The sequence below is a fragment of the Psammomys obesus genome, unplaced genomic scaffold (assembly GCF_907164565.1).
Source record: "Psammomys obesus unplaced genomic scaffold, mPsaObe1.curated_primary_1811, whole genome shotgun sequence".
Classification (NCBI taxonomy): Eukaryota; Metazoa; Chordata; class Mammalia; order Rodentia; family Muridae; genus Psammomys; species Psammomys obesus.
This window is the reverse complement of record NW_026587382.1, coordinates 2,595,457-2,621,840: the sequence shown is the minus strand read 5'-3', so window position 1 is coordinate 2,621,840 and position 26,384 is coordinate 2,595,457. Positions and strand designations below refer to the sequence as shown.

At 47.0% G+C, this 26,384-nt stretch overlaps 1 protein-coding gene and 1 non-coding gene across 3 annotated transcripts; both read left to right on the top strand.

Annotated features, from left to right (window-relative positions):
- Ctss (cathepsin S) lies at positions 1-25,809 on the top strand. Of its 2 annotated transcripts, none has more exons than XM_055603783.1 (8): positions 1-150; positions 2,061-2,187; positions 9,970-10,092; positions 12,025-12,174; positions 14,874-15,104; positions 16,319-16,484; positions 19,558-19,660; positions 25,387-25,809. In XM_055603783.1, exons 1-8 carry the CDS (start codon positions 125-127, stop codon positions 25,484-25,486), a joined length of 1,026 nt encoding a protein of 341 aa, XP_055459758.1. In that variant the 5' UTR covers positions 1-124; the 3' UTR covers positions 25,487-25,809. The 2 variants fall into 2 exon arrangements, with proteins under 2 accessions (XP_055459758.1, XP_055459757.1); XM_055603782.1 differs by having other exon boundaries at positions 2,058-2,187.
- On the top strand, positions 1,522-1,628 carry LOC129673971 (U6 spliceosomal RNA). Its single transcript, XR_008719755.1, has one exon. It is a non-coding gene; the product is annotated as a U6 spliceosomal RNA (small nuclear RNA).
- Positions 25,810-26,384: the final 575 nt, after the last annotated feature.

Below are 26,384 nucleotides of genomic sequence, written 5' to 3'. Positions count from 1 at the left end.
AAATGAGAGCTCACTTCCTCATTGTGGACGCTGCTGCGTGTGGCAAGCTCTTTTTAAAGTCAGTCCAGCTCGCCTCCCGCTGCCTGGAGCATCTCTGGAGTGAGAGCCACACTTGAGGGAGACCATGGGGACCCCTGCTCACGCTGCCGTGTAGGTACCGTCCGCTTTTCCGCATTTGCTTTGTCCGTGCGTGGCCTTACACATCCTGTCCTCAGCCGGCTGGCCAGGTTTTTAAATCTTTGCTTTCAGGAAGTGAGCTGAACGCCAAGATCATGCTGCCCGGCTCGCCTCTTGTTTTCTGATCAGAAGGAGCCTGTCTGAGAGATCTCTGTGGGCTGAAGGCTGGGTCTCCGCCGACCACGATCTGGAGGCTCGCACAGCCCAAACCTCAGCTGTTCTCAAACAGATCCGGTTCCGGGCGACTTCTGATTTTCTGTTCAGTACCAAGGGGGTGGGCGTCGGCGTGTGGCGTGGAGACTGGCCTCACCTGGGGCTGGGAGGGCAGGCCGGCCGCAGAGCCCCGGCGCTGCTCCCTGAGATCTCGGGCGAGGCCCACCGCCCTGGCTATCTAAAGGCCGCTGAAGGTCTTAGCAGAAGCTCGCCAGCGTGGTTGCCTGTGTGGACTTTGGTGTTCAAGGTCAGATCCAGGGTCACCCGGGCCAGGCAAGACCTACACTGCGGAGCTCCGGCTCCGCCCTGCTTGTTTATTTTGGAGATCTGCTGTGTCTGTGTTGACCAAGCAGGCCTGAACTCCCGCATTCACCCGGTCCTCCTGCCTCAGCGTCCAAGGTCTTCGTAGGCGGCTGCTGCTGTGCCTGGCTTATTTTTAAAACGAAGTCTTAACTGATAATAAGAAACGAGAGCAATTATACGTATCAGTGAGGTACTAGGTGCTGGGACAGCGCTGTGGTGATTGAAATACTTAAACGGCCACTGAAGACAGAGGCCTCCTAAGGAGGAGGTCTTTAAAATAGGAGGAAGGAGAATTTTTCTTGAGTAGATTTGTTGGAAAATCCTGGAAAGTCTTTGATTTGAACTCTTTAAGTGTGTTTGCTTTGGAAAATTCTCTCTCTCTCTTTTTAAGCTTTATTTCATGTAGATGGATGTTTTGACAGTATGTTTATGTTGGCGCCAAATGCATGCAGTGCCCGTGGAGGCGGAAAGAGGGCGACAGCTCACCCTGGAACTAGGGCTGCAGAAGGTTCAGAGCTGTGCTGTGGGGGCGGGGAATCAAACCCAGGTCCTCCGGAAGAGCCGCCTCCTAACCACGGAGCCATTTCCGCAGCCCCATTTGGAAAACTTCTGGAGATATTTTCTCTTTATTTGTTATTATTATATTTTTATTTATGATTTATTACTTGTTTATTTGACAAGTGTCTCTCTACATAGCCCTGGCTGTCCTGGAACCCACTAGGTAGAGTGAACTCTCAGAGATCCACCTGCCTCTGCCTCCCGAGCGATTGAAGGCGTGCACCACTGCCAAGCCAAAGATCCCTTCCTAAAGTTAAAATGGTATTTTGGGTACTAGCTTCGGCAGCACACATATAAAATTGGAAGGATTCAAGGAAGATCATCACGGCCCCTATTGCAACTATGACACACACATTTGTGAAGCGTTCCTTTTTTTTTTTTTTTTTTTTTAATAATATTTTGGACATAATTCCTTCTTCATCCTGAACCCCCCAGAAAGTTACCTGTGTTGCTCTAACTTGTGAGAGTGTGTTTTTTGGAAGATGTTGCATTGTTACTTTCTGTTTTGAGAGTATAGCACCCCTCCCCAACCCCCTTCACACTCACTCACACACATACACACATACATACACACACACACACTCACACACACCCATCCATAATGACCGTACATTCCTGGAGTCACAGCACTTGGGAATCGAGTCAGGCAGATGGCTACTAGTTCAAGGGTAGCCTGGGCTCTGTGGTGAGCTCCAGGACAGCCTGAGCTGCAGAGCGACCTATCTTTATGAATGAAAACAGAGGGGAGCTATATGATCGAGACCACACAGCTAACGCCTCTGCCTCCTCTGTTCCTGCCCCTTAAGCAGAATGAGATGGCTGTTTTGGGTGCCCCTGGTGTGCTCCCTGGCGATGGAGCAGCTGCAGAGAGACCCTGCCCTGGACCACCACTGGCAGCTCTGGAAGAAAGCCCATAAGAAAGAATACAAGGACCAGGTAGATGCGGTCGCCGCTGGAACAGCGAGCTTTCGCTGCGTTTTCTCTATCCCCAAATGATAACTGGACGAGCAGTGTTTTCTAGAAGTTCTGTGCGCTTATTACTGTCCAGATACTGCTTTGAGTAGAAACAAAGCTTATTCTTAGGGCTGCAGAGCTCAGGCTACGCTGTGAGAACCAGGGATAGTGTCAGAGAAAACAGGTGAAGCGAGGCAAGGGCAACAGGGAGACCCGGAAGATGGTGGCGACACATCCCGGGGACGGGGTGGGAGGGTGAGGGAGAGCACAGAAAATAAGGCGACATCAGAGCAGGGGACTGATAGAAACAGGGCAACAGGCAAAATGGGCGGAGGGAGGGAACGCCCCGAGCGGGAGCCGAGTGCGGCCTCAGAGGAAAGACCATGCTTGTCACGTTTGAGGAACAGAAAGTCTTGGCTGTGAAGGCAGCTCGGCGGGTACAGTGCTTGCCATCCGTATGAGGAAGTGAGTTCAGACTGTAGAGCCCATGACGACAGGGTCCTCCTAACTTGAGGTGGAGAAACAGTGCGTGAGCCACCCAGCCCGGCGCAGGCAGGCCCAACAGGAGACCCTGTTTCAAAGTTCGGAAGATGAAGGCCTCAGACCTCCACACGGACTCTGTGACATGCTAACACCAGTGCTCACACCAATACACTCACCACTCTCTCAATCTCTCTCTCTCTCTCACACACACACACACAAATAAACATTTAAAAAACCCGGATGGATGAGTGTTTTGCCAGTATGCATGTCTCCGCACCGTGTGTGCAGTTCCTTCTAAGGACAGAAGAGGGCATTAGATCCTCCGGAACAGGACTTCCAGGCAGTTTTGCTGCCAAGGGTGTGCTAGGAATCAAACCTGGATCCTCTGTAAGAGCAACCAGTGCTCTCAACTTCTGAGCTATTCTTCCAGCCCAGCCTTTTTTCCAATTCATTATTTTTATTGTATGTGTATGAGTGTTCTACCTGCATGTATGTAGGTTCATACATGCATGTTGGAGGCCAGAAGAGGGCATCGTCTCCCCTAAAACTGAAGTTATGGGTAGTTGTGCGCTACCCTGCGGGTGCTGTGAACCAAGCCTGGGTCCTCTGCGAGAGCAACAGGGGCCCTTAACCGCTGAGCCAGCTCTCTAGCCCCCCAATTAAAAAATAAAAATTTAAGCCTGGCATGGCGGTGCACGCCTGTAATCCCAGCACTCAGGGAAGCAGAAACAGGTGGACCTCTGTGAGTTCGAGGCCAGCCTGGTCTATAAAGTAAGTCCAGGACAGGCAAAGCTACACAGAGAAACCCAGTCTCAAAAGAAAAGAAAAGAAACAAACAAATTTTATTTTTAAGTATGTGTGTGTATGTGCACATGAGAGCAGGTGCCTAGAGGCCTGAGGCATTGGATCCCCAGGAGCTGAAGTTACATTGTGAGCTGAAGTTGGTTGTGAGCTGACTGGTTTGGGAGCTGGGACCAAGCCTGTGGCCTCTGGAAGAGCAGCAAGTACTCTTACCCATTGATCTAGTTCTCCATTTGCATAAGTAATATTTTAAAATATCATTACAGTCTCTGACCCACAGAAGTGCTTCAAGATAGGATTTGGGGTTGTTTGTTTCAGGACAGGGTTTCTATATGTAACAGCTCTGGCTGATCTGGAACTATATCTGTAGACCAGACTGGCCTGGAACTCACGGAGATCCGCCTGCCTCTGTCTCCTAAGTGCTGGGATTAAAGCATGGGTCATCATGCCCAGCTCTAGAAAGCTGTTCTTGTTTATTCTGCCTGCATGTGCACCTGCTCGCCAGCAGAGAGCGCCGGATCTCATTATAGATGGTTGGAAGCCATCATGTGGTTGCTGGGAATTGAACTCAGAACCTCTGGAAGAACAGCCAGGGCTCTTCTGAGCCATCTCTATAGCCCTCGATAGTGATTCTTGACTCTCTTTTCTGCCTCTGTTCTTCGGCTTTTCTTTCAAAGCATACTTGTTGATTGATCTTGAAATGTTAACCATAACTTCAAGCAAGTAGGTCCCATAACTATCTAATATTATATAGCAAATTAGCAAACTAAATTGAATATACAGTAGTTCACCATTAGTCCCAACTACCATGCTGTAGGACAGGCTCCTCCTGCCTGAGGCTCCACGTCCTTTGAGCATCATCTGTAAATCACCCTTCCTCCCGCCTCCGCTGCCTTCATTCCACTTCCTGCTTCTAAGAGTGTGGCTTTCTTATTTTATAAGTTTATCCATTTGTTTATTGGTGCTGTGGATGGAATCGAGGGCCTCAAGCGTGTGAAGCGAATGCCCTCTACCCATTGCTGCGGTCCAGGTGAATTAGATGTTTGTTTGCAAACATCAGTGAGCTCCTGCGGCTAAGGGAGTTTCTGTGCCTGGATTATTTGGCAGAACACGCTCAGATTCGGCTGTCTTTCTGTGTACGACAGAACCCCTCTTTTTAAAAGGCTAAAAGGCGTTAGACTGTGTATGTCCACCGCATTTTCTTTGTCTCTTCATCTGTGATAGTGCTCATAGGTTGATTTCGTGTCTCTGCCATTGTGAATGGCGCTGTAATAAACAGGGGGGGTCAGTCTGTCTCTCATGTCTTGATTTCCTTTCCTTTAGTTACACACCCTGAAATGGGGTGGGCTGGGACATATGATAGGTCTATTTTCAGTTCACTGAAACATTTGTGTCTCGTTTCTTGTGTGTGTGTGTGTGTGTGTGTGTGTGTGTGTGTGCGCGCCACGAAGCCTATTCCTCCCGCTCTCTATGTATTAGGTTGTTATCTTTTTATTTACTTTTTGAAGCTTTACTTTATTTGTATTATGGCATGTGTCGATGTCTGTGTGTGAGCATGCATGGGCGCATGTGCGTACCAGCAGAGGCCAGGAGGGGGCGTTGCATCCCCTGCGGCTTGATTCTAAGCAGCTGTCAGCACCCACTGTCAGCTGGGACCTGAACCGGGCTCCTTTGCAAGAGGAGTGACTGCTCTTACCTGCTGGGCCATCTCTCAAACCCAGCTTGTTTGGGTTTTCTTTAAAATTTTATGTTTATTTTTTGTTTGTTTGCTTGGTTTTTGGTTGTGTTTTCTTTTGCTGTTTTTGAGACAGTCTCTCTCTCTCTAGACCTGGCTGCCCTCACTGTGCAGACCGGACTGGCCTGAGTTCACAGAGATCCCTCTGTCCCTGCCTCCCAGCTGCTGGGATCAAAGGCGTGCACCACCACAACAAGCTTATGTTTACTTTGTTGTTGTTGTTTATTTTCTATGTGTTCACACACGTGTGCTATAGCTGCTGTGAGACCCTCCGAAGACAGCTTGGGGGAGTTCTCATCTTCCACCATGTGGGTTCCCGGTCACACGCTTGGCTGAAGGTGGCTTTGCTGAGCCTCTCACCAGCCCTGTTTTTAATTCCTTAATCAGTTGTGAGTGATTCCTTTGTACCAGGTAAGGACTCAGTTTCATACTTCTGGACTCGGCCTGCGATTCTCACACTATTAGAGCAGTGAGGCTGTCCTTTCTATGTTTTTGTCATTTTTGTTAAAAATTGCCCGGCCAATTTCAGGGTTCCCTGTTGTGTTACACTCTGAGGCCTGTGAGCACTGGTCACTGCGGCCTTTTGAGATGAGGTGCTGCGATGCCTCCCCTTTTGTCTCTTCCTCTCACGGTCTGTTGGGAGTTTGAGGTTACTGTACCTCCACACACACTCTCAGGATTCTTTTTTTCTGTATTTGTGAAGAATGCTGTTGGAGTTTTGACAGGGATTACACTGAGTCTCTAGATTGTTCTGAATAGTTTTGGCTGTTTCAATGATCTAAGTTTTCCAATCCCTGGAGACAAGCAGTGTGTCACTCTGAATTTATTTCACCACAGTTTTATAGTTTTATAGTTTTTAGCATACAGCTGCCTCTCCAGATCTGCACACTTCACTTCCCCAGCTAACTTTATGCGTATTTTCTTTTTGCATGTGTGTGGGTACAGATGTATGTACAGGCATGGATGCTGGTGTGCACGTGTGTATATGTATAATGGCCCCCCTGGGCATTGAGAGCCCTCCTCAGCCATTCCCTACCATGTTTATCCGCTCTCAGTCTCTCAGCTGAACGCAGAGCTCACCGATCCACCTAGCCTAGGTAGGGAGCTGGCCCCAGGAATCCCTTGCCTGTGCCTCAGGATATTGGAGTTACTGACGTGCCCAGCAGTGTCCACACGGGTACTGGAGGGGGGAGCTCAGGTCTGAATGCATGCATGGCAAGTGCTTTATCCAGTGAGCCATCCGCCCAGCCCCCGAAGTGGTTTCTGTATAATTTTACAGGGGATTTTTTTCTTAATATCTTTTTCAAATTGTTTGTTATTCAAGTATACAAAATGCTACCAATTTTTGTAGGTTGGTGTTGTTTAAAGGAAAGAAAATCCCAACCATTTGACTTTACCAATAAAGACTCAGGATCCAGATGCTGGGGTGAAAACTTATCAGCTCAGAGAGGCAGAGAAAGTACCCAGCTGACCTTCTAACTCCCGTAAGGAAACAGCCATGCCTTGGAAAAAGCCAAAAGCCCCTTCTTCTCCACGCTATCTTAAATATCCTTCAACTCAGTGTCCTTCCTTTCTGTTAATCCCCGTCAGCTGATTTCTTGCTCCACCTCTTGACTTAGGGTTAACTTTATTAAATCCTGTGTACAGAAAGCTTTTGGGTTAAATCAGCTGTTTAGAAGACACAGAAAGTTCTCAGATTAAAGGTGTATGATAGGGCTCAACCACACCAAACCAGAAACAGGTTTTTACAGTTCACAGTCTCGGGGTTCACGATGAAATCAAATATCCCGCAACAGGTTGGTTTTCTATCCTGAGACTTCTGGGTTGGTTTATCAGTTTACAGTGGTTTACAGTGGGGTTCAAGTATGTGGGGGGGGGCACAGAGGCAGGATCTCTTGCTGCACCTGGAGCGCCCTAGCCATCCTTTCACTTCTGCCTCCCAGGGCTGGGGTTACAAGCCTGCGCCTTTGTGCTTCCCCTGGGGTACCCTGGATATGAAGCCAGATTCTCCGGCTTCGGCAGCAAGCCCTCATCGACTGAGCTGGCACCCCAGCTTAGGAAAACAACTTTTATTGAGTGTCCTACCTTAATATCTAATCTCTGAATTAACTTATTCTTTTTTTCCTTTCCTTCAGTTTTTTGTTTTTGTTTTGTTTTGTTTTTTTGGTAGATTTATTTTTATTTATTCCACTTTTCTCTTAGAGCTTGGGGTGTATTCAACGCCCATGTCCCTTACGTCCATCACTAGGAATAGAAAACTGCATGAAACGTGTGCATAGGGAGAGGGGCTGTGGCCAGACTGAGGCAGGGCAGACATTGCTAGCTGCTCACTGCGCCTGAGTCTGGCTCTGCTGACCTTCAAAGGCTTCAGCTAATGGAGGAAGTTCACTGTGTGCACTGTGTACATTATATTCTATGTGAATGCATCTCCAGGAGGACAAGGAAACTCACAGTCAATGTCATAATTTTGGATAATGTTGAAATAGCAGAACCCAGGCATGGTGGCACACACCTGTAATCACAGCACTGGGAGGGGTAGAGTCAGAGGAACAAGAGCGAGTCAGCCACAGTAAACATGAGGCCAGGCCCAGCTCCGAGGAACCTGTCTTAGACCAAAACCTAAAAGCCAAATCAAAAGAATGTAGGGGCTGGAGAGATGGCTCAGAGGTTAAGAGAACCGGTTGCTCTTCCAGAGGACCTGAGTTCAGTTCCCAGCAACCACATGGTGGCTCACAGCCATCTATAATGAGATCTGGTGCCCTCTCCTGGCATGCAGGCAGAACGCTGTATACATAGTGAATAAATACATTTGAAAAAGAAAAAGAATGTAGAAAGGAAAAGCAGCCATGCTGATGTAACTAAAATAAATAAGTTTTACTCAAAAAAAAATCATTGAATCATTTTTTTTAAAGAGGTTTATGTGTACGTGTGTGTGCCTGAGTGTGTAGCACTGTGTGAGTGCAGGAGCCAATGAGGATCAGAAGACGCTGGATTCCTAGAAATGAGAGTGACAAACAGTTAGGGGATACTTGTGGGTACCAGGAGCTCTCTGCAAGAACCATAGGTTTTCTTAACCCCTGAGACACCCCTCCAGCCCCAAATCGACATCCACGCAGAAAGCAGAGTACAGAGTAAAATGGAGAAGCATCTACACAAACAGAAGCAGGGAACATGGGAGTCCCAAGAGCACCCAGAGCGGAGAGGCTGACGGAATGGTGGAGAAACACACGGAAATGCTGCTGGGGATGTTCCCAAGTTATCAAACCGAGCTTAAGGGGCAAAGCGTAAAAGCCCACATCCGGACACACACAAGGAAGCTGCAAGAGCTTTAAGAACAAAAGTCACAAAAACTAGTGAACACACTTAGTGACAGAGGTATAAGGGCCTGGTGTGCTGGCACGTCTTTACAATTCCAGCACCTAGCAGGAGGCAAGGGAGCGTGTGTGGATGGTAGCCAGTTTGAGCTACACAGCAAGTCTGGCAACCTGGGCAAGAACAAGAGTCAGCAGCAGGAGGAGGAGGTTTTTGGAGGTGCAGCCCATCACTCAGCACTCAGGTGTTGGCTTCAAGGGCAGCCTGAATTACATGAGATCCTGTCTCAACAAACAATTTTTTTTAAAAAAAGAAGTACAATAATTAAAATTCTGATTGGCAGTAACGGCATGCTGGCTAGTTCTATGTCAACTTGACACAAGCTACAGTCGTTGGAGAGCGGGGAACCTCAATTGAGGCTCAGCCCGATGTGGGTGGTGCTATCCCTGGGCTGGTGGTCCTGGGTTCTGTCAGACAGCAGGCTGAGTAAGCCATGGGGAGGAAGCTAGTAAGCAGCGCCCCTCCATGGCCTCTGCATCAGCTCCTGCCTCCAGGTTCCTGTCCTGTCTGTATTCCTGTCCTGGCTTTCCTCAGTGATGAACAGTGATAAGGAAGCATAAGCCAAATAAACCCTTTCGTCCCCGAGTTGCTATGGTCATGGTGTTTCTGCACAGCAATAGTAACTCTCTGACAACTGAATACCGGATGAAAATGAAAAACGAAGCATCTTCAAGTAGTCGGAGAAACAACCTTGTGGTCAGATGAGCTGATTTTCAAGAGTAAGAAAGAATCTTATGAATATCTGCAGAGCTAAGTGTGAGGAGCATACAGGGGCAGAGGCAGGGGGTTGCTGTGAGTTTGAGGCCAGCCTGAGCTACACTGTGAATTACTGAAACAGCCAAGGCTACATAACAAGACTATGTCTTAAAAAGAAAAGAAAAACAAAAAAATCTAGAAAGATTAGAGCTTGCTGCTTATAACGTACATGCATCAAACAAGCTTCTAAAGTTTGGGGTTTTAAGAAGCAGCTTCCCAATAAATAAAAAAGGGAACAGAAGGAAATTTATTATGTATATCATATTGTAGTAAGAATCTAAAAATTAAAAACAAGATTTTAAATTAAAATGTGATTTTTGGCAGTTAGTTTGGATGCATCCATTTATTTATACGCTTTTAGACAGGTCTACATTTAGCAGAATACTATTTGGGGCACTGGAGAGATGGCCCAGCAGTTAAGAGCACCCACTGTTCTTGCAGAAGACTAGGGTTTGCTTCCCAGCACCCACTTTGGGTGGCCACAACCACCTGAAACTCTAGCTCCACAGGATCTGATGCCCTTATTTGGCCTTCACCCACGTGCTTACACACACACACACAGGGAGAGAATACTAAAATTAATATACTGCACTCCCTGACTTTCCTTTCTGTTTCAGAATGAAGAAGAAGCACGGCGTCTCATCTGGGAGAAGAACCTGAGGTTTGTGACACTCCACAACCTGGAACACACTCTGGGAATGCATTCATACACCGTGGCCATGAACCACATGGGAGACATGGTAGGTCAACCACAGGCAAGCCTCACGGTGTGACTGGGCAAGCAGAGTTTCTGAAGCCGTCGGAAGGCACGCTGGGATGGTGCAGTAACGAGACCAAAGCAGGCTGGCTAAGCAGGGCTGAGATACGGCTCAGCGGCAGAACACACAGCTCACAGGCATGAAGGCCTGGGTGTGATCCCCAGCAACCCTCCACCGTAAAAGGGGAGAGAAGGGCTTAATCATAGGCCTACAAAGCTAAAAAGCAGTAATGCTTAAGGGCCTAAGAATTAGTACAGAAAGCCCTTGTTTTGAAAAAGAAAGAAGGCTGGAGAGATGGCTCAGGGGCTAATCGCTCTGCCCGCTTTTCCAGAGCTCCGAGTTTGGCGCCCACATGGCAGCTCACAACTGTCTATAACTGTAGTCCCACAGTGTGCACATGTACGGGCAGACAAAACACCAATATGCAAGATAAAGAAATAAATCTTAAAAAATGAAAAAGAAAACAAGGAAAGATGGGGGTCAGTGAGACAGCTGCCAACCGCGCCGGCCTGAGTCTGATCAGCCGGGTTCACGTGCTACAAGAACTGACTTCCTCAGGTTGGCCTTTGACCACCGTGTGTGCTGTGGTGTGACAGTGACCACGTGTGAAATAAATAAAGATTTCTTAGTCCTACTTTGGCCACTTTCTCTAAAACAAAACGAAACGACAACAAAACCCCAAACGCCTCTCGACATGGTCTCATGACTTGGCACATCTTTTTCTCCTGCCTCCACCTCTGGAATACTGAGGCTGCCGGTCTGTGGCACCACGCCCCATCTACCAAATCCCAGCTTCAACAGAAACCTAAAACTTACAAAATACTATTGCTCTCAAACTTTTAAATAAAGGCTAGAAAGCACTTTTTAAGCCTTTATAGCAAGTAGTCTACACTGGCGAATGGATATGGTCCACCCCCTTTCCCACTGGGAGCATGTGGGAGCCTGATGTCCGAGTCTCTTTTTGCATGTGTTTGTTGCTAAAGGTCAAACTCAAGGTCTATGCACACTGACCAGTCTGTCAGCTGTATCCCCAGCCCTCCTCATCAGTTTTTGGGTTATGTCCTACCCAACAAAAAATGTAGAATGCAGCCAAAATTAAGAATCACATTACTTTAGAAATAAACACAAAAGCCAGGCATGAAGAAATGGCTTGGTCTTGCTGAGCGGCGGTGTGGACAGGATATCCTGGAAGCTTGCTGGCAGCCACTGCAGATAGAACAGGCACAAGAGAGTCCATGGGCCCAGGTTTACAACACACAGAGAAAGAGAGACAGACAGACAGACAGAAGCAAAAAAATAAAAATAAAAAAAATAATCCTAGTAGCTTTGGGCAGGAAGCACCCTTGGAAACCCATTTCTACTTAAATGTAGCAGTGTCCTTTGTAGCTCTCTGAGGAAAAGCAGCTTGGCTGGCTTTCTGTGTTGCCTTGTAAGATTCTGCCTTTCTCTCAATCAAAAATCTGTAACTTCTGGTTTTCGCCATGCTCTATTTCTCCCTCCGTCTGTTTAAACCGTGTTGTTAATGACAAGTTCAAGATTAAAGAGACGCCCAGCGCTCACCCGACAGGTCGGCCCCTGAAGGCCGCTTGTCCTCACTGTCCAGTTATAGCACGTGACACTACTACCACGCATTTCTCTCAGTCTTGAAATATGTTCACATTCACAATTCTTAGGACAAGGAAAGAAATATAGGGGTCAGCCAGTGAAATAGTGAAATAGCTCGCCGGGTAAGGGCCTTGCTGCGAAGCCTGACAACCTGAGTTTGAGCCCGTAGAAGATGGAAGGACATGGAGCATCTGTCCCCGCCCCCTCAAACACAGGCACAAGAAAGGAAGGAAGGAGCGGAGAGAGGAGGGAAGGAGGGAGGCAAATTTAAAAGTGCTGAGTGAAATGTGACATTTACTTGCTTTACAGACCAGTGAAGAAGTCCTTTTTGGGATGAGCTCCCTGAGACTGCCCAGACACTGGCAGAAAAACAGTACTCTCAAGTCAAGCTCTAATCAGAAACTGCCTGAGTTTCTGGACTGGCGGGAGAAGGGGTGTGTCACTGAAGTGAAATACCAGGTGAGCATCACCGCCTCCAGGAGGCAGAGGTGAGATCTCTCTGTTTCACCACACACTCTGGCATGGACCTGCCTCTTTGCTGCTTCCTGGCTGTTTCGTTATTCCAGTCTTCCCAACTAAACTCTATCTTTCTTCTCTTCCTCCTCCTCCTCCTCCTCCTCTTCTTCATCTCTTTGTTTTTGTTTGTTTGTTTGTTTCCAGACAGGGTTTCTCTGTGTAGCTGTCCTGGACTTAACTTTGTAGATCAGGCTGGCCTCAAACTCACAGAGATCAGCCTACCTCTGCCTCCCAGAGTGCTGGGATTACAGGCGTGTGCCACTGCACCCGGCTGGTTGTTCTTTTTAGATTTATTCATTATGTATACAGTTTTCTGCCTGCAGGTCATAAGAGGGCACCAGATCTCATTATAGATGGTTGTGAGCCACCATGTGGCTGGGAATTGAACTCAGGACCTCTGGAAGAACAGCCAGTACTCTTCACCCCTGAACCATCTCTCCAGCCCCTGACTTCTAATTCTATGATCCACCTGCCTCTGTGTCCCAAGTGCTGGCATTAAAGGTTTGCACCCCAGCCACCCCAGCAAGCACAAATAAGCACGGAGGCTGGAGAGCTGCTCCAGCTGTTGAGAGCACCTGCTGCCCTTCCAGAAGACCTAAGTCTGGTTCCCAGCACCCACAAGAAAAAGCCCACACTGCCTGTAACCCCAGATCCAGGGGATCTAATGCCCTCTTCTAGCCTCTGTGGGTACCTGCAGACACGTGCGCATACAAATACAGAAATAATGCATGATAAAAGAAAACATAATAAAACAAACCTTTAAAAATGATTCTGTGGTGAGGATGACGATGACGTCTGAGCATAATCACTCTGTGGTTAAAGGTCTTGCATCATCGGCATCGTTTTGTGACAGGAACACGAGGGTTTGTGGATACCTGTCACAAACGTCGGTGAGCAGAGACAGGGACTAAATCTCTTTAAAAATTTTTAGAGTTATTTATCTGTGCCAGTGTTCTGGCTGTGTGCCTGCCTGCCTGCCTGCGTGTGTGTGTGACTGTGTGCGAGCCTGCGGCGTGCATGCAGCGCCTGCAGTGGCGGACCTGGCCGCAGGTAATTCAGGGCATGACGGAGAGAGTGCGGACCGAGAGGTTACAGGGCAAAAGAGAGAGACGGAAAACTCAGGATAGTTCCGGAAGGGTCGTCAGTCAGTACCGAAGCAGCCAAGTTTACTCCACGGCTCCTTTTCAAAGACAAAGCAAAACAGTTCACATCGGTACAAAGACAGGGTTCATGGAACAGTCAAAGTTGTTTTCTGAGACCACATTCCTGTATGGCAGACACGGTCCAAGTTAAAGACAAGTTAAAGAAACTTGGCAAAACCTCCTGCCAGCACGAAAACATGTTTTTCACTGAACGCTCTATAACAAAGCAGCTTGCCAAGCAAGCAACTGTCCACAGTGAGAAAGAACTTTGGCTTCGAACACTGGAGAGGTCAGAAGAGGACATCAGCTCCCCTGGAACTGGTGTTACTGACGGTTGTGAGCGACCATGTGGGTACTGGGCACCAACACCTGGTCCTCTGCAAGAGCAGCAGGTACTCGTAACCACCGAGCCATCTCTCCAGCCTCATGAACGGAATCTTTAAGCTGCGTTTTGTTCTGAGAGTTGGTGACCTGAGAAGGCGGCAGATGAACATTCTAGAGATCTGCCTTACACCTCACCTCTAGGCGGCCAGTCACCTGGGCGAGAGCGCTGACTCTGAACAGCCAACTCTTCCCAGTGTGTCCCAGCCGTGCTGTTTACAATGTAAATGAGGAGGTGCCTTTGGCCTTGAGGTGAGGTGCGATGGGCTCTTAGAACACATGATGTGAGAGTGCCTCTCTCTGTCCCTCCTGTCTGGCTCAATTGGCTGAGTTATTCTGTCTCCTCTCGAATTAACTTTCCTGATGAACAAAAAAGAAAGAGAGAGAGAGAGAAAGGAAGGAAGGAAGGAAGGAAGGAAGGAAGAAAGGAAGAAAGAAAGAAAGAAAGAAAGAAAGAAAGAAAAAGAAGGGAGGGAGGGAGGGAAGGAAGGAAGGAAGGAAGGAAGGAAGGAAGGAAGGAAGGAAGGAAGGGAAGGAAGAGAAAGAAGGAAGGAAAAGGCATGACTGCTCTTAGGTATGGTGGAGGCCGTTTATTGTGCATAAAAGAGAGCAGGTAGCCAGAGGAAGGGGCATTTGGTAGAGTTCAGAAGGAGCATGACCCTGAGCTGGCCGTGTGCGGAGGGCAGAGCTGGGAGAGTGAAGGTGAGAGGAAAAGGGCTGGGTGACCAAAGGTCTGGATTATATAGGGAAGGGCAACTGGGGAAGAGCAGCAGCCCAGGCCCTGGGCTGGAGAAGTTTAGGGTGTGCCAGCCACACTCTGTAACAGGTAGGGACTGAGGGATGCTGGGAGAACCTGGTGGCCAGGTCTGCTTTGGTATGCTAAACAGGCACCTCGGCTGCTAGAGACCTAACACCGGCAGCGTCTGTGGAGAGGAGAGCTGGGACTTTGCGCATGCTCAGTGTGTACTGGGCTTGCGGAATGCCTGCTGAGAGCCCACGCTCTCGCCACCAGGGCGGGACCTTGCCTGGAGAATGTCTTCCCTCCTGTGGTCTGAGAGAGGAGGAGGCCTCTTCCTGACAGCTGGCCTTGTCCTCTGACGGACTCTTCTCGGTTTTCAGGGTTCTTGCGGGGCCTGCTGGGCCTTCAGCGCTGTGGGGGCCCTTGAAGCCCAGCTGAAGCTGAAGACGGGGAAGCTGCTGTCTCTCAGCGCTCAGAACCTGGTGGACTGCTCCACGAAAGCAAAATACGGGAACAAAGGCTGCGGCGGCGGCTTCATGACGGAGGCTTTCCAGTACATCATTGACAACGGCGGCATCGACTCAGAAGCCTCCTATCCCTACAGAGCCATGGTGCGACACGGTTGTCCGCCGTGACTTCCCCGCAGTGCCACTCTGGCACCACCAGCCCAACTGCTTGACCAGTCCAGAGCCAGTCAGCAGCTTCTCAGTGTCCAGGGTTCTCTTTGAACCTCAGTGACCTCCTGCATCTACCTGTGGGGTCCTTGTCGTTTGCTACAGGGTCTTGTGGTGTAGCCCAGGCTAGTCTTGAACTCTGCATAGCCGAGGGGGCGCTAAATTACCGTTCCTCCTGTCTTTCCTCCTAAATGTTGGATTAGAGGGTTTTGCCGCCACACCCTACGCAGAAAATATTTTCAAATGAGCAAGCGGCATTCGTAGTTAAAGATCGGCTAAAGAAGCCATCACAACAATGCCTTCTCTATGATATTTAGCTCTCAGTGCTCAGGTCATCAGCTAGCTCATTCTTCCACTTAAAAGGCCCAATAATGCTATCCTCTTTGCCACAGGCTTGTGGGGGTTTTGTTTGTTTGTTTGATTGTTTGTTTTACAAATTCTGTTGAGTAGTATAAGCAAAAAAAGGTGTGGGGGGACTGTGAGATAAAATTATCACTCAAGGGCTGGCAAGATGGCTCATTAGCTAGAGGTGCTTGTGGCCAAGCTTGACTTCTTGAGTTTGAGCCCATGGGGAGCCCTGCAGGTCATGCTCTGACCTCCACACTCATGGAGTAAACTCGATAAAACCACATTTAACCAACCATCACTCAGCAGCTTCCCATCTTAGCAGTATTGCTCTGCTTTGTTTCTTTCAGCTTCTTTTTCTGTTATGATTTTAGGGGGAAAGACAGTCATATATTCAACAAACATTATTTGCAACCTTCTGGGGGTTTTATTTGTCTTGTTTTCTGCTTTTGAGGCACAGTCACACCATGGAACTCTGGCTGGCCTGGAACTCATTCTGTAGATCAGGCTGACCTTGAACTCTCAGAGATCCCTCCACCTGAGCCTCCAAGAGCGCTGCCTCTTGGTTTTTGTTTGTTTCGTGCTGTCTCACAGCTACAGCTGGCCCCGGGCTTGGGGCCAGGCCCAGCTTGAGACAGTGTTTGAACAAACAAATAAATGGAAAAACCCAAAATAAAATAAGAAAGATGGGTGGGGACAGAGGGAAAGGGGGGAGGTCTGAAGTCAATTGAAAAGGGTGAAAGGGAGAGGGATTCATATTGAAACCTAGAAAATTGAATTAGCCTGTGTGCTTGGTTTTTTTGTAGGATGAAAAGTGTCATTACAACGAAAAAGACCGAGCTGCCACCTGCTCAAGGTACACGGAGCTTCCCTCTGGTGACGAAGATGCCATGAAAGAAGCAGTGGCCACTAAAGGACCTGTGTCTGTGGGCATCGATGCCAGCCACGCCTCCTTCTTCCTCTACAAAAGTGGTAAAGCTGGAGGCACCAGCCTCTGTTTATTTGCTGCCCGAGATAGGGACTGAGTGTCCGGCACCTCCGACTGGTGAATCCCGGTAATGAAGGTTTACTAAGTTCCTCCCGTATCTTTCGTCACCACCAACCCTAACCTACGTATAAATACTCCACGGCAAAGTTAGTCTGCCCTGCTGCTGGAAAGTCGGCTCCATGGCTAAGAGCATTTGTTACTGCAAAGGAGCCAGGTTTGAGGCCCAGCACCTACACGGAGGCTCACCAGCTTCTCAGGTACCAGGCAGGCTTATGGTGCACATCTAGGCAAAACACTCATACCCATAAAATAATAAAAACAAATCTAAAACAAAAATTCAAGAAAAAAAAAAAAGAAGGAAAAGAAAAAAGGTTAACCTGCCTAAGCCACTCAGCTAGGATTAAACCCATGCAACTGAAAACCATGTTGTAGGCTCCATATAGGAAAATATGAGTTGCTGCTGGTTGTGGTGGGCAAGTCTGTGGTTCTAGCATTTGGGCGGCAGAGGCAGAAGGATGAGAAGCTTGGTGCCTGCCCAGGCTACACGGTGAGACTCTATCAAAAAACCAAAACAAACAAACAAACAAAAAAATAATTTTTTTTAATCCACCAAAAGTGCATTATATAAACTAAAAAAAAAAAAAAAAAATTAAGAAAACAAATCAACTTACAACTGGGGTTGGAGAACCCAATTATAAATTTATCCAGAGTGTTGTGCCTGATTCGAGATACCCCCAAAAGACCACTGGGAGTCGAGTTCATTGCAAATCATACGAGGATCTTTATTCAAGCTTAAGCTCGGGCTGCCAATCTTCTTCCCTGATATAGCAGGTTAGAAAGTGAGGTCCCGAGTCTCAGCGGGGCAGAGTTTTTAAAGGGAAAAACCACAAGCGGGGAATTCCAAGCCTTGGTGTTACAGGAAAGGGTAAGATTTGAGTGGGGAGTTCAGCAATCGAGGTGACCTTTGGGCTATCTGTACGATGGCCTGCTGGGTGGAGGGGAGAACCCACTAACACATTCTGCGGTATTCACAACAACCTGTGGAGTGGATTATAGTTATCAGCCTGTGGCCTGATTATGGTTATCTATTAACACATTCTGTGGTATCTACCACAACCTGTAGGGTGGAGGGCCCAGGTGGCCCTTCTTGGAGCCTGAAGGTGGGGGCTAAGTCACTCCAAGGACAGGCAACTTAAGATAGAGTCTGAGAAATGAAATGGAGCCACCCCTGCCATCCTCGATTCCTTCAAGAGCAGAAAAGCACTATAGAGAGACTCAAAGAGATACGTGCAGAGGTGAAAGCCTTATCCTTGTCCTCTGTTTACAGAGTGAAGAGTCAAATATCAATAAGATTCTTCACAAAGCTAGGCAGGGTAATCCTAAAGCGTGTTTGAAATCTTGAAAACCCTCAATAGCCAAAGCCATTTTAACAAAAGGCTAGAGATGTCACAATATCTAACTCCGGAGTACATTTCTAAGTTACAGCAGCCAAACAGCATGGCATCAGCATAAAAACAGACCAAGACCAACAAACAGAATGGCAAGACCCTGTCTCAAAACACAGCCAGGCATGTTGGCACATGTTTGTAATCCTTGCACCTGGGAGGCAGAGGCAGGAGGGCTACCTCAAGTTTGAAGCCAAGCTGGCTCTCCTTGTTAGGTTTCTTTTGCTGTGTTAAAACCCTGACTGAAAACTATTTCAGAGGGAATGTTTGTTTGATTTACAGCTTATGGTCCATTATCAAGGGAAACCAAGGCAGAGGCTGACGCTGAGACCATGGAAGAATGTTGCTTACTGGCTTGCTCCCTCCCTATGGCTTGCTCAATTTGCTTTCTTACTCCACCCAGGACCATCTACCCAGGGGTGGCACCAACCCCAGGAGGCTGATCCCTCCCACACCAATCATTAATCAAAAAGGTGTCTTACAGACTTGCCTACTCATTTTCTCAATTGAGGTTTCTTTTCCCAAATAATCTAGCTTATGTCAAGTCAACAAAAAGCTTCTGAGGACACTGACTATATAGTGAGTGAGTTCCAAACCAGCCAGGGCTACATAGCAAGTCTATGTTTTAAACAAACATAAAGATAAAAGATAACCAAATGCTGATGACATGGGAACCTTTGCCCACAGATTGTAAGAATATCAATTAGTGCATCCTTTAAAGGAAATGGTCTAGAAATCCCCCACCCCCCAAAATTAGGACTACCATTCAAGCTAGTGATTCCACTACCAGAAATATATCCCAAAGAGATTAAATCATTGTACTGAAAAGACAGCTCTCAAGTTCATTGCAGTAGAATTTTCAACAGCCTCCCTGACGATGAACTGATGAGCGGATAAAGAAAAGGTGGCACGCACACAGTGTGGAAGAGTGTTTGCCTCTAAACAGAGAATGCAGCAGTGGGCCTGTGGCTCAGGTGCTAAAAGGTCAGCCCACCACACATGAATCCCTGGGTTCAGTCCCCAGCTCACACATACTGAGCATGGTGGTGCGAACCTGTCACCTCAACTCTCTGGAGGTGGAGGCAGGAGGAGGAGAAGCTTAAGGTCATCTTTTGACTACATACCAACTTTGAGGCCAGCCCAGGTGAGCTATGGGAGACCCTGGCCTGGGAAGACTTAAAGAAGGGCACATCACACTGCTTTAACGTCAACACTTAAGACTGTACATGCCATCAAAGCTCAATAGCCCAGTCCCTGAGTACACGCTAAGTGCAGAACTCTGAGGTCCACAAGAAAAAGCCACAACACACATTAAGGAGTTTTTAATTTAGAAAAGGCTCAGGGTGGACAAAACAACTTGTGAACTTATACAAAGAAACACAACTGATTGTATATAAGTTAAGAGAATTAGAAAAATGTGAATGGATATAATAAAGTTCCTGAGGGAGCTATGGGTCAGGGAAACGGACAGAAGGTAGTGACGTCAGACAGTTATGACGTCTAAATCACCTTGTCCTATTTCCAAGACCCCTGATAACACATAGTCGGATGGCCAGGCATGTTTTGCTATCCTGTTGCGCTCACCTCCTTCCCCTCTGTGTTTCATTCTCAGGTGTCTACGATGACCCCGCCTGCACTGACAAGGTGAACCATGGCGTGCTGGTGGTTGGCTATGGGAGCCTTGACGGGAAAGACTACTGGCTTGTGAAAAACAGGTAAGCTGTTTGCCTGTCACTGCCGGCTTCACTGTCAGGACTGGAGGGCACATCAGCAAATGTGCTCTTGCGGTTAGGATGCTGGTCACCACAGCAACGAGGATGAGCGTTTACAGCTTCTTACAAAGCCCCATGGGAAATGACTCCCTGGCCCTGAGTGGTCTGAATGAGAACGGCCCTCACAGGCTCCTACGTTTTTATTACTGCGCGTGTGAGCCTGCGTGGTGTGGGCTTTGTATGAGTGTGTCTGTGGATTCTGGGGATGGGGCCCAAGTTACCAGGCTTCCTGGCAAGTGTTCTCACCCACTGTCTTGGCTACTTCTGTGTTGCTGTGATAAACCATGAGCAAGGCAACCTACAGAAGAAAGGGTTTGTTTGGGGCTTACGGTTTCTGCGTGGTGAGAGTCCATCACCACCACACAAGCATGGCAGCAGGCACAGTGACAGGAGGAGCTGAGAGCTCACATCTGGAACTGCATGCTAGAAGCAGTAAGAACAAACTCAAAACAGTGCATGTCTTTAACCTCTCCAAATCTGTCCTCAGTGACATGCTTCCTCCAGCAAGGCCTGCCTGAACAGGGCCATCCACTGGGGACCACGTATTCAAATGCCAAAGAATGTTGGGGCGGGGTCCCCTTTAAACTGCCTTGCCAGCTGGCCCTTCTGACCGGCCCCGTCCTTTTTCCACTTGAATCCATCTTTCACGCTGCCTAACAGATCTGACTAAGCAGAACAAGATTCTGCTTCTAACAGCTCTGCTTGGCAATCAATCAGCACGAAGTTCCTAGGAGAGGCGCCAAGTGGTCCGTATTTCTGTCTGCCTTTGCCAGCCTCCTGGCATTAGATTTACACTTTTTGCTTTAGTTGGAGTTTACAGTTACAGACCCCATATACACAGTTATCTGAGATAGCTATTTTTCCTTTTATTTGGTTTATCATTCTTTCAGAAGTCTGGTAGCACATTCTTATAATTCCAGGACTCAGGAAGCACAGGCAGGAGTTTTAGGTGTTTAAAGTCATCCTTGGCTACATATCAAGTTCTAGGCTAACCTGAGCTACATGTGGCCTGTTTTCATGCCCCTCATTGATAAAACACAACATAGACTAAAAAAATATCCAAAATATAAATTGAAAAAAAAAAAAAATCAGGCCAACAAGATGGTTCAGTGGGTAAAGGCACTTGTTACCAATAGCCTGAGCTTGATCCCAAGAGGCTACACAGTGGAAGGAGAGAGAATTGGATCCTACAGGTCGCCATCTGCGCTGTCCACTCACACATGCCTTCCCCACACAGCAAAAAATAAATAAATAAACGTAATGAAAAAATTAGCTAAAGCTGCTTAGACAGTAGCTATTCCAGGAAAAAAAAAATCTCTGAATGTTTGGAATAAGTAAAATGTCCCCTTGTTTTTTGTTAAGTTTTGTTTTGTTTAGATTGGAACTTACTATGTAGACTTAAGTCAGCCTGGAACTCAGAGAGATTGCCTGCCTGTGCCTTCCGGGCACTGGGATTAAAGGCACGCATCTGCGTCCTCTCTGGTGAGAAGAGGGCACCATCTGAGAACTGCAGCCGCAGATGGTTGTGAGCCACCGTGAGGGTGCTGGAAACCTAAGCCCGCCCCCCACAAGAGCAGCAAATGCTCTTAACCGTTCAGCCATCTCTCCAGCCACTATGCTGGCGAACTACGCTACAGATACTGAGCCACAGCGTTTTGCACGTTGTATTTAGTTTGCCTCTCTGCAGTGGTGATATTCCGTGTGTGACTTTGTGGTGGACACGATCACAGTCTTGTTTTTCAGCGTCAGTCCTGTTCCAGCACACAGTGACCCCTCAGTCATGCACTGGTCTGACCTCTGAATAATTCATAAGCAAAATGAATACAACTCTTAGAGGGGAAAGGGCCATGTGGAGGCTGGAGAGATGGCTGAGCACTTGAGAGCCCTTGTTGCTCTCTTAGACTCTGAGATCCTTATGCACATAAACTCATACAGGCACACACAACTAGACATGAATTTTCTGGAAAATATGTTTAAAGGTTTATTTTGTTTTTAATTATGTGTCTGTGTGTAGATATGTGCACAGGAGTGCAGTGGACCAAGGTGGCCAGAGACATCAGATTCCCTGGAACTAGGCTGCAGGCAGTTCTGAGTCCCCTCACGTGGGTGTTGGGACCCAGACTTGGGTGCTCTGAAGTATGTGTGCCTGACCACTGAGCCATCAAAACAACAGAATTTATGTCTTTTGGTTCTTGAGGCTAGAGGCGGAACCAGCGTGTTGTGCGTTAGTGTCCCCTGGGGACTGTGAGGAAGACACTCTGCAGACACGAACCTCATAAAGCCAGATTGGTAGGGATAGAAGGGGATGGTGGCTGCTAACAGGTAGGGTGGGGTCAGAAGGGATGTTGACCAGAGCATGCAGACTGTTGGTTCCAAGAGAGTTCTTGAGTTCCAGCGGATGACAATGTCTTAGTGAGTCTGTTTGTGCTCGTTTGCCTCAGAATGTGTACACGTGTATTGTATGCATCTTGGATACATATGATAATTTCTTCTTGTTGTTTTTGGTTTGTTTTCAGACAAGGTTTCTCTGTATAGCCCTGGATGTCCTGGCTGTCACATTGTAGACCAGGCTAGCTTCCAACTCAGAAATCCACCTACCTTTGCCTCCCATGTACTGGGATTGAAGGTGTGTGCCACCACTGCCCAGCATGATAATTTCTAATTAAATATATTTTAGTTAAAAAGATAAGTCCAGCTGCGTGTGTTACTGCATGCCTGTAATCCCAGCCCTTGGGGAGGCAGAGGCAGGCGGATCTCTGTGAGTCCAGGGCTAGCCTGGTATAAAAGTCCAGGACAACCAAGGATACACAGAAAAACCCTGTCTCAAAAAACAAAAACAAAAAAAATCTCAAAAATATAAGAATAATAGTGATAATAAATAAAAGAGCTCAGTGTATTGTCACATGCCTGTAATTCCGGCATTGGACAGTAGAGGCAGACGAGTCAGGAGTTTAAGACCAGCCTTTGGAACATAGCAAGTTCAAGGCCAACCTGGGATGCATCACACACACACACACACACACACACACACACACACTGGAGAGTGGAGTGCCTTCCCGATTTCTGAGGCTTGCAGCCACTGCTTTCCTTCCCTTGGCCTGTAGGAATGGCCTTCAAATCTCCCGAGACTTCCCTGTCTGGAGTGTCACTGTGCTGACTTTCAGCCCTTTGAATTAATAACTTCATCTTAAGCTACTTGATGACATTTGTGGTGTCTCTACTTCCACATGAAGTCATATTTTGAGGTCCTAGGAGTAGAATTTCAATGAGAACTTTCACAGTCCAACCCTTGGTCCTCAGGGCTTCCTGGAAATGCAAACTCTAAGTCAAGGTGAGCGGGCACTTTCAGCCCTCTCGTGTGACAGCGGTAAAAGGTGGCGGTTTCCTCCCCGGGAAAGCGGTGAGGAAACTTGAAGTGTGGGTTACTCTTACCCCCTCACAGCAGTGACTAGCTTGGTGTGGACACATACTAGCTTGTTTTCAACTGAGCTTCTTTTTGTTGCTTTTTTACACACACCCATTTTTCCCTGTGTCTTCAGTGATTGAAACAATATTTTCTCTCACAGATTTCTAAATCCCCAAAGGACCCTTCTAAGTAATGTTGTACATACCTGCCTATCAAAGCGCCGCCTCCTCCTCTCCTCTTTATTTATTTATTTATTTATTTTGGTTTTTTTTTTTTTTTTTTTTTTTGGTTTTTTGAAACAGGCTCTCCTGTAGCCCAGGCTGGCCTCAAGTTCATTATGTAACCACAGAGGACCAAGGGCTCCTCATCCTCCTGCTTCCATCTCCACGGTGCTAGGATTTTAAGTGTGAGATGTTGTGTGTCCACTTATATGAGTTCCTGAGTACAGAAACCCCAGCTGACACAACAAGCCTAAAAGCCTTTAGAACCAGGCAGCTTATTCCCTCACCAAGCAGAATATTCTACTTTTAGATAGCTTTAATAGGAAGAAGTCTCATCCATTTCTGGATAATTCACAACCCTATTATTTATCATTTGCTTCAGAATTCATTGCTGTATAACACTTTCATAGTAGTTACCCAAAAGTACTTTGTGTGCGTGTGTGTGTGTGTGTGTGTGTGTGTGTGGTGTGTGTATGTGTGTGTATGTGGGTTTTTTTGGTTTTGGTTTTGATTTTTTTTTTTTTTTTACATTTTTTGACAGGCTTTCTCTGTGTAGCCTTGGCTATCCTGGACTTGCTTTGTAGACCAGGCTGGCTTTGAACTCACAGAGCTCTGCCTGCCTCTGCCTCCCCAAGTGCTGGGATTACAGGCATGCACCACTGCGCCTGGTACTTCTTAGAAGATGTTTCTGGAAACCCAGTGGTGGTGGTGCATATATCTGATCCCAGTAAGGGAAGCAGAGGTAGGTGGATCTGTGAGTTTGAGGCCAGCTTGGTCTACAGAGCAAGTAACAGGACAACCAGAGCTACACAGAGAAACTCTGAAATCCTGTGTTAAAAACCAAAGGGAGAAAAGAAAAAGATGTTTAAAGATTTTTTTTAAATTTATTATGTATATAATGTTCTGTCTGCATGCACACCTGCACACCAGAAGAGGGCACCAGATCTCATTATAGAAGGTTGTGAGCCACCATGTGGGTGCTGGGAATTGAACTCAGGATCTCTGAAAGAATAGCCTGTACTCTTAACTGCTGAGCCATCTCTCCAGCCCTGAAAAAGACATATCTTGAGAAATGTGTTTGCTGGAAAGTCATTACCCTTAAGCCAGACATTGTGGTGCATAACATCTGTAGGAATTGGAATCAGAAGGGTGAAGAGTTTAAGGTTAGTCTCGGTTACATAGTAAATTTAGGGCCAGCCTGGGCTACGTGAGGAACATTGTAAATAATATACTCTTGTTACAGAAGGCATGCCTAGAAAGCACAGATGCATCTTATATTACCGTCGTTAAATATGTGTGTTCAACAATAAGTAACTAGTGTATGTGGTGGCCCGCACCTGTGGTCCCACTCGGAAAGTCAAGGCTGGAGATTTGCTGTAAGTCAGACTAGCTGACATAGAAAGACCTTGTCTAAAGAAACAAAAAACACAAGCCTGGAAGCCTGGTGCTATGGCACATGCCTTCATCCCAGCACTCAGGAAGTAGAGGCAGATGGATCTCTATAAGTTTGAGGCCAGCCTGGTCTACAAAGAGAGTTCCAGAACAGCCAGGGCTGTTACACAGAGAAACCCTGTCTCAAACAAAACAAAACAAACAAACAAAAAAACAAAACCAAGCCTGGAATGGTAACATACACCTTTAATCCCAACACTTAGAAGGAAGAGGCAGTTAGATCTCTGTGACCCAGCCTGTGTTCCACGCCAGCCTGGGCTACATAGTCAGACCCTGCATAAACAAACAAACAAACAAACAAACAAACAAGCAGGGCTGGAGAGATGGTTTAGTGCTCAAGAGCACTGCTGCTCTTCCTGAGGACCTGGCTTCAATTCCCAGCACCCACATTGCAGTTCACAACTGTCTGTAATTCTAGTTCCAAAGGACCCGACACCCTCACACAGACATACATGTAGGCAAAACACCAATGCAGATATATTAATTGATTGATTGATTAATTAAACACATGTAAATGTTTTACAGGGAAAAAAGATTGAAATATTGATCATATAATTTTATTATATTTGTAATTTTGTGTTCTTTCATAGCTGGGGCCTTAACTTTGGTGATCAAGGATATATTCGAATGGCAAGAAATAAGAACAATCATTGTGGGATTGCTAGCTATGGCTCGTACCCAGAAATGTAAACAATCTCTTCTTTTTCTAACAAGTCATGAAGATGGAATTCACTCTAACTTGCTAGCACCACCTCTCTCCAGAGGAGACCAGCCTGTCATGATCAGCGTGTAATTACTGTCTAACTAGGTTACAGTTCGTTCCCTTATCCCAGGCCCTCTCTCTGAAAACTCTGTGAGCGAGAATGGACTGTAGATGGGGTGCTGTCAGAGTGTGTCCCAGGATATTCAAGTTTGCTTTTTCTGTATTTTATACCCTGCTGTCCAGCGTCTTCTAATAACCTCCTGTAACGTGATAGCCCCAAAGTGCTTAATAAATCTGTCGTTTCAAATCTGTTATTGTCACATATGATTTTTTCCAAATTGTTCTCAGATGACCTTTATCATGAGTGAGACTACATTAGCGATGAGCTGTAGTCACTGTGGTGAAGAAAACATTGTCATAAAAAAATGACAGGCATAGTGGTGCATGCCTTTAATCCCAGCACTCAGGGGGCAGAGGGAGGACAATCTGTGTGAGTTCGAGGCCAGCCTGTTCTATAGATGGAATTGCAGGATAGCCAGGACCGTTACATAGAGAAACCCTGTCCAAACCAAACCAAACCAAACCAAACCAAACCAAACTAAAACCAATGCTTAATATCAGAAAAGGGTTTGAGGAATGTGAGCGTGGGGTGGGGAGGAAGGGGAAGAGAGAGGATACAGGAGCAGGTAATATCTGTCTCTCTGACGAGGTTCTTAATACAAGCAATGTAATGCTAGGAAAGTTCTGGGAAGTTTATAACTGTGAGAAAAATACAGGGTAAGACATTAGTGTAAGATTTCCACCTTCTTTGATCCTAAAAACAAAATTCAAGTCTGGCGCCCAGACGTTGGGCTTAAAATAATGAGTAATGGCATAGAGGAGACA

What these genes read in the sequence shown, in the direction of transcription:
- Ctss (XM_055603782.1), top strand. Translation starts at nt 125, where the DNA reads ATGGGGACCCCTGCTCACGCTGCCGT. An exon ending in ACCCCTGCTCACGCTGCCGT is followed by an intron (nt 151 to 2,057) that starts GTAGGTACCGTC and finishes CTGCCCCTTAAG; the next exon opens with CAGAATGAGATGGCTGTTTT. An exon ending in CCTATCCCTACAGAGCCATG is followed by an intron (nt 15,105 to 16,318) that starts GTGCGACACGGT and finishes GTTTTTTTGTAG; the next exon opens with GATGAAAAGTGTCATTACAA.